This window comes from Parus major, chromosome 12 (assembly GCF_001522545.3).
Source record: "Parus major isolate Abel chromosome 12, Parus_major1.1, whole genome shotgun sequence".
NCBI lineage: Eukaryota > Metazoa > Chordata > Aves > Passeriformes > Paridae > Parus > Parus major.
Genome location: NC_031781.1, coordinates 9,187,903 through 9,201,465, shown reverse-complemented (window position 1 = coordinate 9,201,465; position 13,563 = coordinate 9,187,903). Strand labels below are relative to the sequence as shown.

General features: G+C 38.4%; 1 protein-coding gene across 1 annotated transcript in view; it reads left to right on the top strand.

The window, feature by feature from the left end:
* The first annotated feature begins 6 nt into the window (after positions 1 to 6).
* Positions 7 to 13,563, top strand: part of EEFSEC (eukaryotic elongation factor, selenocysteine-tRNA specific) — a 122,542-nt gene continuing 108,985 nt past the window's right edge. Inside the window, exon 1 of the mRNA XM_015641205.3 lies at positions 7 to 292. Within this exon, the coding sequence (XP_015496691.1) occupies positions 22 to 292 (271 nt within the window). The 5' untranslated portion in view covers positions 7 to 21. The remainder of the gene's footprint in view (positions 293 to 13,563) is intronic.

Sequence of the window (13,563 nt, the reverse complement as noted above, 5' to 3'; positions counted from 1 at the left end):
CCGGGCGGGCGCAGCGCCGCCATGGCCGCCCGAGTTCTGAACGTGAACGTGGGAGTGCTGGGCCACATCGACAGCGGGAAGACGGCGCTGGCGCGGGCGCTCAGCACCACCGGCTCTACCGCCGCCTTCGACCGGGCGCCGCAGAGCCGCGCGCGGGGCATCACGCTGGACCTGGGCTTCTCCTGCCTGCGCACCGCGCTGCCGCCGCAGCTGGGCCCGGGGCCCGGCGAGCTCCAGTTCACGCTGGTCGACTGCCCGGGGCACGCCTCCCTCATCCGCACCATCATCGGCGGTAAGGGGGGCGCAGGGGGCCCGCCCCGGTGGCTGTCGAGCCTCCCGGGGTGCTCCAGGCCTCGCGGGGCTGCGCCCGCCCGTGTCCGTGGTGGGAGCGGGGCCGCTGGGAGTCGGGGGTCTCCGGCTGTGCCCAAACCGAGGGGGCGGAGGGGTGTCAGGTTTTTCACGGACCTATGACTTTGCTACGCTTGCTCGTAGTTGGTCTTCAAATAAAAAGAAACGGCGCTCATAGAAAAGCACTTTGTACATGTGAGTTCTTGGGGTGCTGTTTGGATGGTCAAGTGTGCTCAGGTTTCTTACACTAATTAGTGCAAGCTTTCTTACACTAATTAGAAAAAAGTTTGATTTATTGTGTATGGAGGCCTTATTAATGGCATCGAACAGCCCTATAAGTTGCTATTTTCTTGCCTGTTAAAGCTGTCAGAGTTTGACGTTGCCTGTAGTTGAGAGCTGTGATGCAGTTGCTGGATGTGTCTGTGTTGTCTTGGAGGACTAGGGAGTTGTAACATGATCATTTTAGGCTTAGAAAGAGTTTTGTGGATTTTGGTAACTCTTCATTACAGCCATCATAGGTGATATCAGAGGGTTAATTTCTTTGCATTAGGACTCATTTTAAATTAGTTCATCTTGTTCTATCACTCCCATTTCTCCTAAAGAGTGTTAAGAAGTGGTCGGTGCTTGGAGTCCCAGTTGCAGGAGTTTAAAGCAGTCACAGGTTGATGCAACTGCGAGGATCCACCTGCAAGTTCTGTTCCTCTGCCAAAGTCTCTTTAATGACAGCTTGATGCTAGTTTTGTAGGACAATGTTTCTTGGCTAGACTGAAGTTTAGCTGAGCTACTTGTCATGATGTAGGGATTTAACCCCCTTTTGGGCAATTGTGTTATTTGTAAGTTGCACTTCTTGTGGGCAGGATAATAAATATTTACTCATTTGTCAGTTTCGCCAGTAGTAAAATGCTCTGTGTTGTCAATGTGTGCTCTGCAGCTGCAAGGGAGGAGCGGCTGTGTGCTTAATTCCAGAAACCTGTGGTCTTGTAGTCATCTCTTGTACTTGACAATCCTTTATCATTTGTAGTTGTAACCACCTGATTATCTTCTGAAGAGCAAAGTTGACTTTGGCAGATGTTTCTTGGATGCACTGAAGAGTCATTTGTAGTCAGACATTCCTTTCTGCCAGAAGCAAGTAATCTGAATGCTGTAAACTTTCTCATGGAGGGGATGTGGGAAAACTTAGAAATCAGCTTTAACCAGTTTTGTTTTTCAATAACTTTAACACTTACTTGGGGTTGTTGTTTGATACACAGACTTCTCGTTGCTTTCTTTTTATGAAGATTGTCAAAGCATTTAGTCACAGCTATCCACATCAGGTGAATAAGTTATTCAAATTTGCTTATTCATAGGCCATGCAGAGTGAAGGAAGGTCTGGATGGGATGAGATGATAATAGTTTTCTTCCCAGCAAAAATAATTATTTACAGATGGTAATTCAGACACAGGAGCACATCAAACTTGCTTAGTTCCAGTTTTACCAGGTTCTGTATGTTACTGAAGTAAAATAGTCGATTAGTGTGACTTACTGCAATTCTGTGTGTTAAGTAAGGGTTGTAGAGAAAATGCAGTATTGTGTTAATAGTTTAAAGAATCAGGAACTTCAGTTTTCTGCTTGATAACATAGATGGATTTTGATAGTGGATGCTTTTTTTGATTTTTTTTTTTTTTTTTACTACTAAGTTTGAAAGGTGAAACCTTGATGATAAAAGCTGATATGTGCCTGTGGGACTATTTAGGTGCTTACAGATTTGGTGTGGTTTGGTGAAACTCAGACTGAAGTGTAGCATGTCTTGTGTAACAGGATATGTTCTTTGGTGTTCATGCGTGTTTCAAGAATGTAAACTTTTTCACCACTTCAGGAACGGAAAGTGAGTCCTCCCAGATAATGATACTTGAAAAATTTAGGTTATTTTCATCTACTTCCTCATCACTAAGCATTAAAGGTTCACCATTCCAAACATTTTCTCTGCAACCAGGAATGCCACTACCCTTTTCTTTTTGATGGAATCTGTGATTTCCCTGTCGCTACACATTTTCTCTATACATGGTTTTTCAATAAGACATAAGTGCAAAGTACTTTATTTTCCTGTGTTTATTCTGCACCTCAGATTTCCCATTCCTCTTTAAAATATCATGGTTGTGAATTCAAATCCTGGGGTAGCTATAGGTGGAAGTTGATCTGCAGAAGAACTTGAAGTAGGATACTTGTGTGCAAGGGAGCTGGATGTGAGGATTTGGAAGGTGGAATGACAGCAGAGATGAGATGGCTGCTTCAGAACTGTGTTAGTCCTGTGTGTGCAGGGTTTGCAGGAGAAGCTACTGCTCTGAAGATGTTATTGCATCTTGTTGTTTGCAGTTCTCTTTTTCACTGAAGGTGGGATAAACTGGTTGGCCTCTCCTTGGGTGATCCCAGCTCACGGAAACACCGTCTGCTGTGGCTGGGTAGCACCAGGGCTGTACACTCAGGTCTCCCATGAGGTGAAGAGCTCAAGGGTTTTTTTCCGAGGAGTCACTTTCTGGCTCTTCTCTTCCAAAGTGCCATTTTCACCAGTGGTGTTCCAGGTTATCTCTCTCTTGTAACTGTCATCTTTTCTGTGCTCCCAGTGTGCTTCTAAGGGTTAATTCCTTTGCTGTACAAAGCTGATAAATCTGCTCACAGATTGAATGTTACTATTTACCACTCTTTAGCGTATTTCTGTATGTAGCTAATTGCTGAAGTGGATTTTTTTAATGTCAGAATCTAGAATTGCGTTTTTGTCATGCTGTGCCAGGTAGTGCTTGACCTTGTGAATACTTCTCACAGTCACTCACAAGATGCTTGTTCAGACACAATACCTTAGGACTAAATGAATGCAGAATATTTGAGCAGTAAGCAAATGGAATGAAAAATAGAAGTCATATTTCATTCTGTGTGGCTACATTTTTCTCGCAGAGCTTGTCCTTGAAAACAAAACATATCAAATGTTAAATCAAAAGTGTTTTGTTTTGGGTTGTTTTTTGTTTATTTATTTATTTTTTTTTTTTTACCTGCATGCTAGGAATTGGTAATGTTGCAGACAATTTCACCCAAGATGTTTTGTTTAAGTTTTAGCTGCAGGGTGATAGTCAAGGTTGGAATGGAATAAGTAATAGTCACTTGGTGTACTTCATCATGCCTTTCACTTGTATTCAAACTATGCTGGTTTATATTCTTCTAAGGCTCTCGTGTATCTGTGGCAGGGAGACATTAAGTTATTGTGGGTAGCTGTGTGGCTTGGATTGTGCTATGTATTTCTGTCTTACTGCTTCAAACAATAAGAACAGAACTCTAGATTTTCAAACACAATTTCTGACTTTTCCTGTGCTTTAGCAGTTTCTTGTCTTAAGCAAGGCAACAAAACTAGTGTTAACAGCTGTTTGTGTCTGACGTGCTAAGGAGCGCAAACAAACCTGAGTAACTGAACCTTAAGGGCCAATTCTCATCTTGTCCCAAGCAGTAAAAAGCACCCACATCAGCCTTATACTTGGATTGTAACACTGAAGGAATGACTGCAAGATGCAGGACTGATATTTCTGTCATTACTGCGTTCTTCTGTTGCTGTAGAGATTTAGGGTGCTATTTTTGGTAAAATATCACACAGAGATGGGGCAGTTTCTGTCCCAGCACTATGGGGTTTTTTACCTTCTGTTCTTTTGTTAATGTTCAGTTCCTGATCTTCCACAAAGCTGATGTTAATGTTGTTGAAATAAAATAAGAGTTGCTTTTACATTTGTTTGTCATAGACCTGTGAACCAGTAGGGTCTGGAATAGTTTCTCAAATGAGTTCAGCAGGAAGGGATGCCTGCAGAGAGGTTAGACAAGTTAATCTGCCAGACGAAATTCAATCCCCATATTTCATTTTAAGACCACTTTGCGTAGCAAAGTAGTTTAAGCAGTAGCAGATTTTTTCCTTGCTGATGGTTAATTTCATGCCCTACAAAGGGTCAGCACACTAATACAGGAGAACATGATTACCTCATCCCAACTTCCCCCACACAGGCAGCCAAGGGATACTGAGTGTTTGCTTTAGGTGAGCTGTTGTCAGATGCCCTTTATCTGTTTGATTTTGAGATGGGTCCTCAAAAGAACTTCTAAATCAGAAAATAGTCTTTTTCTTTTTCTTTTTTTTTTTTCCCTATGAAGTTGAAAGAACAGAATATCCTTATAGGGTTTTAATTGTAAAGCTACTGCTTGACCCTGCTTGCTTAAACCTGGGCTGGACAAACTTTTAGTTTGGTAATCCTTATGCCTGTCTGAACCTTTGACCTTTTTACTTTATAACTAGAACTTCATTGTCACCATTTGTCCCTGCAGTTCTTTTCAAAGAAGACTGCCTTGCAAGTGTCTGTTTCCACTTTGCTGCTGTGTTCAGCTAAGGAAGGGTATTAATTCATACCTGATACATTGGAGAGGCCAAGACTTTTGAACTTTTACTAGAGCTTGGAGAGGGGGAAATGAGCATAGCAAAAGCATGTCTTGCTGATGCAAATGAGTACAATGAAAACAGGCTTGGGAGATCAAGGGAAATGTGGTCTTGCTACCAGCATTCAAATTCAGTCTGATGCAGATTATTTGTAAGATTAACATATCACAAAAAACCTCCACCTTTTATCACAGATTAGTTGTTTTGCTGAGTTTGTTATAAGCTTTTAAGAGGATTTGTAAACTCAGGGTTACCTTCGTATTACTGCAGTGAAAACACACTTCTATTGATGCAAGCTTTTGTTTGATGAGACCTTTGTGAAGATGTGACAGTTCTTGTTTTTTTCTTTTCTAGGTGAGTGAGTGAGTTTTATAGTTGTAGATGCATGTGTGGATGATCTGCTGTTGAGTACAGATGTTGAATGAAGGGAAACCTCTGGAGGGAGAGAGTGCCTTATATTTAGTGGATACCATTCTAGTCAGAGAGAAGTCACTAGAGAGTCTTGAGATCTTTGGCTGCCAGCTTGAAGTGAGAGTAACATAATGAACCCTGTTCTGTTTTAACATAGAACTCTTGTGTAATTCCTATCCACAAACCTTGATGTAGTGGTTGGTGTTATGGAAGTATTTATGGGTTAAGGGACTTCAGCTAGCACTAGTGGGAATGTTTTCTAAAACCTATTACACTCTTTGGGTTCGTGGTGCTTGTGAATTGCTGACACTGCTTTGTATTAAAAATTCAAATAAACTTTATTTCTGTAAATGAAATTGAAACAGTGTTTTTGGGTTTTTTTTTAGTCACTGTAATTTGGCTGGTGCCAGATAGTTGTCTGACAACATGAAGGAGTGTTTTTATTGACATTTTAAAATGAAAGCCACTTTTTTTTTTTCTTTTTTTTTAAATTAAGGAGCTATGCATGAAGAACAGCAACCAGTATAAAATTTTGTTGCGTGGTCTCCACAACCCTCGAAATGGAACTTTGTCTCCTGGATGCTGCAGTGCACAAGAGGGCAGTGTTTGCTTACATTGTAGGATTTTAGGGATTAAGTACTCGGGGTAACAGGTCAGCGTGGGGGGAGTGACCTCACTGTGAATCGAAACAGAATTTAGTAGGCGATTTGGAACACAACTCTGGGTTAATTTTCTCGTTCTTAAAGAAAACATCCTCTGTTTTAAGGAAGGTTAGTCTTATTTCATCTATAACTTGGGTTGTGCTTTTTGTACCTTAAGTAATAAAAACGTGTGGGGTGTTGTCTTACACATGACATGAGACACAGGTAACAATTGAGAACAACTGGTTTGATGAGGGAACCATGGAATTTAGTGTGCACAAGTCTTTTATTTCCTTCCTCATTTCCCTGTATATTTAATAACTGTGTAAAAGGAAGCCAGTTGTACCAAATCTGCTTTGAGCCACTAGTGTGTGAAATGGGATTTGTTGTGGGATACTGGCTAGAATGAAACTTGGGGAGGTGTATAAGGTACTTTCAAATATGGTTCTTGTGGAGTTTTTACCTGTCTATTTCATAACTTTAATGGCTCTAACTTCCTATGTATTACATTGCTTCTTGTTTCTGTGGGTTTTGAGTGATGCAACAGTGGGACTGCTGCTACTATTTCTGTTCTGTGCCACTTTCTGCAATTTTGACTTTAAGCTGGTTTCTCTGTTAAAGTTGCATATTCAAAAACTTCCTGCATGTACACAATAACTCTTAGGTGGTATTAAAAACTGAAGCAGGAGGAATCTTCTGTTCATTTTCTGGGTCAAGTAGTTTACAAGGAGCAAGAGACCCATTGTCTCCTGATATCAAAAGTTATGGTGAATAATCACATTCTCTTCTGCTTCTTCTTAGAATCCTGTATGAAATGTACTGGTTTCTGTGTGGGGTTTAGAAATAAAAATAATTATGCATTTCTTGTTTGGAAGATGTGATTTATATTTGAATTCTCAATTTTAAGTGTAGATTTTAACCAGGAGTGGTTTTAGTGAAACTTCTTTGAATGTGAAATTATCCCTACAAAACTTCTGAGTGGTTGTGTTTGTTTGCTTGTATACAACAAAACACATTGTTATTTGACACAAAACCATGACAGCTTCTCAGGAAAACTTAATAACCAAGCCCTGTAATGGTGCTGTTAAAGTCTGTTTGATCATTTTTCCCATTGGTTTAAAAACAGAATTTCTTTGTTCTAGCATAATGTGTGCAAGCATTCATCAAATAACCACTTTTCACTTTTGCTTCATGTTTAATCTTGCTTTAAATTATTTTTGTAAGCTGTTTGGAAGAGCAGGGAAGCTTTGTTAATCAGTTTTTAGATGCCTTAAAATATTGGCTAATGTAGTGAAGTATTGCAAATAACTGCATAAAATCTATAACAACCTACTGTAAAATATGAAGCATATTTATAGTTAAAATCACCCTTGTCAAAGTAAATTTAAAGCACATTTTTCAGAGTAGCATTTTTACTGATGATGGATATGCTTGCTTATTTATTTACATGGAACTATTGCTAAATAGTCCAATTCAGAAATTCGGTGGTCTGCTAATCAAAAAACCTTATAAGGTTCTACTGTATTTGTTCTACATCTTGATTTAGAAATTGTCTTCAATTGGTACATGCTAGATATAAGCAGAATAATATGTTGCTTATGTATAGACTCATTTTTAGTGCTAGTAATCTTGATGGAGCCATGAACTGAATTTCCTTCTTAAATATATTTGTTTTGGATTTTTTGTACTTAAAATAATACATGTTTCTGCATGGCTGCTGCAAAGTACTATTTATGAAAACCCCTAGAAAAACAAAATGCAGATGGAAAAAGGTTACAACTGTAAAGCAGACGTGCAACAGATCTCACTCAGTGAGCAAGCCAAACCTGTGCACTGTCATTGCTAAAGTCTGTTAAGTGTAATAAAAAGTTGTTTTTCCTTGTGGCAGTGAGTTGTTTTCTGTCTGGGAACCCTAAGGTTGGGCTGGCAAGCTGAAGAGCAAGGACAGATGTTTTGCAGTGGTAATTTCCAGCTGGATTCTTGAACACACTATGTTCTGTGGGTCAAAGCTCATAATGGGGTAAAACTGAGTGTGAGCTTCGGCAAAAAGACTTGAACAGCTCATATGATAGCAGGGATTGCAGAGATACTGTGCATTCTGTGAGAAAATAGTCCTTGTGCTATCTGCAAAATTCAGATTAGGTAGCTGTTCTGAAGTGCTTCCTTTAAGCTATTTACTTCTAGAAAGTGTTGCAGGCTGAGTAAATACCAATAATTCTTATTTTCCATCTCCTTATCAATTATTTTACCAAAATGTTCTCATTCTTATCTAATCTCTTCAAGTGAACACAAAATGGTTAGTGTTTGCTTCCAAATTGAATTACAATCTCGGTTTCAAATTTAGGCTGATTAATCCTATGTTAGATTATGATTATCACCTTTACTAGCACTAGGGGTAGTTGGGACCAGACAAACAATAATAAATATATATTTATGCTTAATGTAACAGCAGAAGGAATTGGTGAATAGTGGGAGGAGAGGAAATGGAATAGACAGGGTAGCTTAAATAAAAATGTATTCAAGAGCATCATGGAGCTAAAGAATGATAAGGAAGAATAAAAATTGAGGTTTGAATTTTGAGAATTATAGGAAGTTGATCTGGGTAAGAATCCAGGCTCCCTCACCTCAGGCTCTAGAGGAGAGATGATTCATCTGGGCTTATGGTTTTGTTGAGAAAAACTTTTTTTTTACTTCATGTTATAGAAGGGATGATGATGATTCTTTTGTCCACTGCAGATAGTTCTTTTGTCCAGTACACTATCTGTTTTTTTTCTGCAGAACTGGAATAATGAATTTAATACAGTTACCTGTAGCACTTTCTTGTCTTTTGTGCTTATGTTTTCCTTTGTTTTCTGTCTTATTTGGGATGCAACATACGATTGATAGAGTAAGCTGGAGTTCTTGAATCTCAGGAGCTCTTTTTAGTTGTTAAACTTTGCTTTAATTTTGTTTTTTTTGGCCAAGTTTTACCTGTCTTGTTTCCATTAAATGCATTGTAGAGCAGGTGAGAACATACTTTAGATATGATTCTCCTGTATAAGTAAAATTTGGGTAAAAATAAGTTATAGAAGTTTTTGAGAATTGTTGGTAGAATTATCCTATCATATTAATAAGGATAGGCATAGGAAATTTTTTTGTTCATAGATGTTTATTCATGCTTAAATCTACTTCTGTTGTATTTAAAAACTAGCCTTTCAGCAGTACTGCTTTGGGTTTTCCAAAGTATGCAAAGACTTCATTTCAGAGAGAAAAACAAAATTGCAGCTTTCTTTTTTAGGATCAAGAAGAGGGGGAGGGAAAATGGTTTCCTTGTATTTGACTGTGCTGTTGGATGGAAGACAAAGCTCAGTCTCTCTTGCTGACTAATGTCATCATCAAGGCATTTTTTTCTCCCACAGAGCAATTTTGTCTCCATCGAGACCCCCACAGCCATTGGCAAGACCATGGCCTGAGATTAAATCTCACGCTTGGATGAAATTCTAATGACCGTAATTGTTTCCTCTTTTTAAGTCTGTGGTCCCCTCATCAAAGAGTGGTGCGGAAATTATGCATTTATGTTGTAAAAAGAGAGGTCATGATTACCTGAACCTGTGGTTGACTTGGGGGGATTCCGTGTCGTGTCCTGGCAGTGGTTATCCACACTGACATTCCCGCGTGTGAAATGATTTAAAGCGTGCAAAGTGTCGGTGTGGCACAGCTCGGTCCTCTCTGCCTCTGTGCTGTCCCTGGCAGGTGAGCAGCAGTTCTTGTGTGTTGGTCACCTGCTGGAGCAGGAGGGAAGGACTAATAAACCTGGGTTGAGGGAGGTTTCTGTGAATGATCCCAAGCAAAGGGTGTAGGACTCATTAGCAGGTGTTATTGTTCACCCTCACAGTGCTTACTGGAGGTGTTCAGCATCTTGAAGGATGGCACCAATTGTGGAGGAGCCCAACATAAGTTTGAATGTGGATATGGAAAGAATTACAGACAACTTTGTAGAGGTAGATTGCCCCATCCTGCAAAATTGGAATGTATGTGTCCAGCAGTGTGATGGAAGGATTCAGATAAGTATTTTGTGTTATTTCACTTCAGTGTGCAGTTCTGTATGTGTGCAATTTTGGGACTGTTCTGTCCCCTAACTCTGAAGATCCATGAAAAAAAAAGATGAACTGTATGTTAAGTAGAAAACATTTTGAGTTTGCACTCTAATTTAGGAAGTATACATTAAAGATGTCAAAAGAACTGACCAAGACACATTTCATCAGAGAGTAAGGAAAATATTTCAAACAGTACCTGATTTTAGGTGTCTAGGTTGCATTTAGAGACTAAAGAAGTCCCTAAACATCATAATTCTTAAAAGTATTCAGCATTAGAATCTTCCCCTGATCTCTGAAATGATGAGTATTCAGTTTAGAGTATTCAAAAGTTTGTCAACAAAAAGCCAAGTGTCAGCAGTGCTGTTCATCTAAGGGACTAGCTTTGGGCATTTGACACTGAAACTGGCCCCTGTCTAGCTATATTATAGTTTCAAATCATGTGATAATATGTCTAATTAAAAAAACTCCTTAAAGCCTGAAAAGCAAGTTTTTACATTGAAATTATATCAATTTGTTTATGTATGTATAAATAAAGTAAATAATAAATCCATTGAAATAACAGATAATATTTATTTTTGTGTATGGCTAAAATTTCAAAAGTCACAAGACAGACACCCTGATAAATTTGTTTTGAGGAAGTAATTTCATTCTTTGGATTTGCTTGTTGTTTGATAGGTTTTCACCCTGTGGGATGGACCATCAAGAGTATTTTTTTCTCTGAGTGGGTATTTCACTTGACTAACAGCTGAGATTCTGCCATTATTTCAAGTGCTGTGATAAAGCTGTGATGCTGGAGGTGTTGCCCCATGTGTTTGTAGTTGAGCCCTCTGTTTACTCTCTCTGGTGTGTATTGTCATATCCAACAATGGTGGCTTTTTCTGTATAAAACTGGTGTTGAACTGGAGTCTCCTGTCGGAAGAGATTCACCTGTCTGTGGTGCTGCATAGTGTTTTTAGGAGAAGTACCAAAAAAAGTGTATTAGGTTAAATTGAACTGTACCAAACTTGTATAGAGAAAATACTTTTTTGGTTCAGGGAACAAAAGAGTTTTGAACTGAAGTGAATTTGTATTATAAACCCCCCCAAAAAACCGACTGAAAATTCAGTCTTTACAGAAAGTTTGTCTCAGAGGTGTTTTTATTACTGAACTCTGTTCACTAACAGATTATGTGGAGGCAGGTGTTTGGGAATTCTTTCATTGTAAGTCTGTAAATTTGCTTTCTTTTCCTGGTGTGTTTTTTTTTCTTAACTTTATTTACAGTATAAAATAGTTGATTATTCTACTAATAGCCAGTGCTGCTTTTGTGGGGTTTAATGTTTTCTTTGTTGTAATTTAAAGCCAAACAAATCAAAGTGAAGATAAATTTAGCTGTCTGTTTCATTACTTTCCCTGCACTAAGAAACCAGTGAGTCCTAAACTTACTATGTAAATGAATGCTGGTATTTTAAGACTTGCAGTCAAATTGATGCAGTGGATGAAAGTTATTTTGGTCACTTTATTTGTTTCTTTTTCCTTTGCATTGTAAAGATATTTTTGTCCCATTAAGAAAATGGGGGAGTGTAGCTAGGAAGAGAATAGATCCCATAGAAAGTGATGTCAGGTTTATGGAATTTCTTGTTATGTTCTTGCATATAGTTGAGTCAATCCTAGGTAAAACCAGAAATTGCTGATGTGAAATTAAAATTAGTTGACAGTATCCTTTCAAGACTTCTGTACTGTTTTAAATTATTTTGCAGTAGCTTATGAGCTGTTGTAAGAACAGTTGGAACAAAATATATTTTTATGTAAATCTATATAACTATATATTAGATAAAAACAAACTAAGAATGTTTGAGGTTAAGCTAACACTTATTTTAGTAGAATAGGATAGTTTCCCTTCCTTTTGTAGAGCTAACAATTTTATAGCATCTCAAGTGCACCTGTATTAGCTGTTGTTATTGGATGCTAAAAATTTTCAGCACTATGAAATGCATTCATTTTGGGGATATTATTCTATGGAGATGCTTCATGTAAAAGAGTTGTACTTTTATCCCAGTTCCTTTTTATGCACTATTCGTTCAGAAGTAGAGTAAATAAGTTCTGTGAATGAAAAATCTTTTTCTGCTAAGAGCATGCTAAAGTGGAGTCTGATGTTCTCTAGCAATAACAAATTAATTTCTGGATCAGAAGCATTGTGTAATATAGGTGCAGTAAAAGCAGCCAGGGTGAGCTCAGCTGCAAGAAGCCATTTATGAGAACTTATCATAAGAGTAGAGTTGTGTGGTTAAGTTGTGATGGAAGTATGGATGCTTGGGCATAGTCTGTAGGTGGTAAGTGTGGTTTTGTAATAGGTCAGCAAAGTATCAAGCCAATTTTTCAAAATTAAATATGTTTTGGAAGATGTTTTTCTGCTAATGAATTTTACAGTTTATTGTAAAATACTTTAAATGCATGAGTTGTAATCTCTCTTTGTATTTTTGTTAGCTCTGAGCACCCCAAAAAATTGAGCTTTAATCACCAAGGTTGTATTCTTTCCTGGTGATTTCAGCATTTTATTAAGGAGTGATTAATAATCTTCAATTATGCATTAATTTACCTTAGTGATGCATTTACAGTTAGAGATAGTGTTGATTTATTGAATTTGGCTGATGCTGAGCAGTTCTAGCAGATTTTTTTAATTGCCATGTAAGAACAGGAAAGAAAGCAGTAGAGAGGCATTTATAGCCTTAGCATAATTTTAAAATATAATCTTATCTGATATTTATGAAAAAAATAAAAGGAAAAAATGAGGCTTATTTGTGTCGGTGTTTTGTTGTTGTTTTCTTTCCCACCGCTTTGAACTTTTAGAATTCCTTTCTGAAGCCCATCTCCATAGGCTTTGTTTGCAGAACATCAGTGGTTCATGATGTACCTCTTTCTGCTGCAGGGGAATAAGCTCTGAAGCAGGCTGGTGTGGAAGCTTGTACTTAGAATAGATTTTTCTCTATGTTCATAAGCTGGGAGTTCCAGAAATTAATTAAAAGATCTTATTTACCTAAAGGGATGTCAAGGAAGAAGGAAAAGAGGAGGAACAATGTAGTGTGAAATGGGATTGAAAACCAATTTCTTGATGTTTATATGGTGTCCTTGCCTGTATGAATAAGAGGGAGAAGAAAAGGATCTCGATACTTTCAAAAACTGCCCTTGTTTGTTTTGTATCATAACTGGGGTTAAATTTAAGTGGGCACTGTTGGACTGAGAGTTACAGTGGTTTGTGGCAGGAGGAGTTGGGTTGCTGATAACCCACATTGCTTCACTTCTGTTTGTTTCATGTTTTCTGTTTACATGTTTTACAGTTATCTGATCGGTTTGCTTCCAGATTTAACAGTATCCAAGCCTGAGTTCCAGTTTATTAAAACAGCTGCAGTAAAATAGGCTTCTCTGCCTGCCCAGTGCTGCTGCAGAGGGAAGAGATTGATGCTGCTCTCTTGGGACTGAAAACTTCAAACCTTTCATTTTGCTGGTAAAGCCCTTCCAAAAACTTGTGTACTTTGAGATGTTGTGATTGTTTTCCATGGACCAACTGAATCTAGGTCCTGGAGAGAGGCAAATCTTCTCATTGTACACCGAGTTCTTTTTTTCTGAGTAACTGAAAGCATTAGATATGTTTAAAACATGGCAACTACAGATG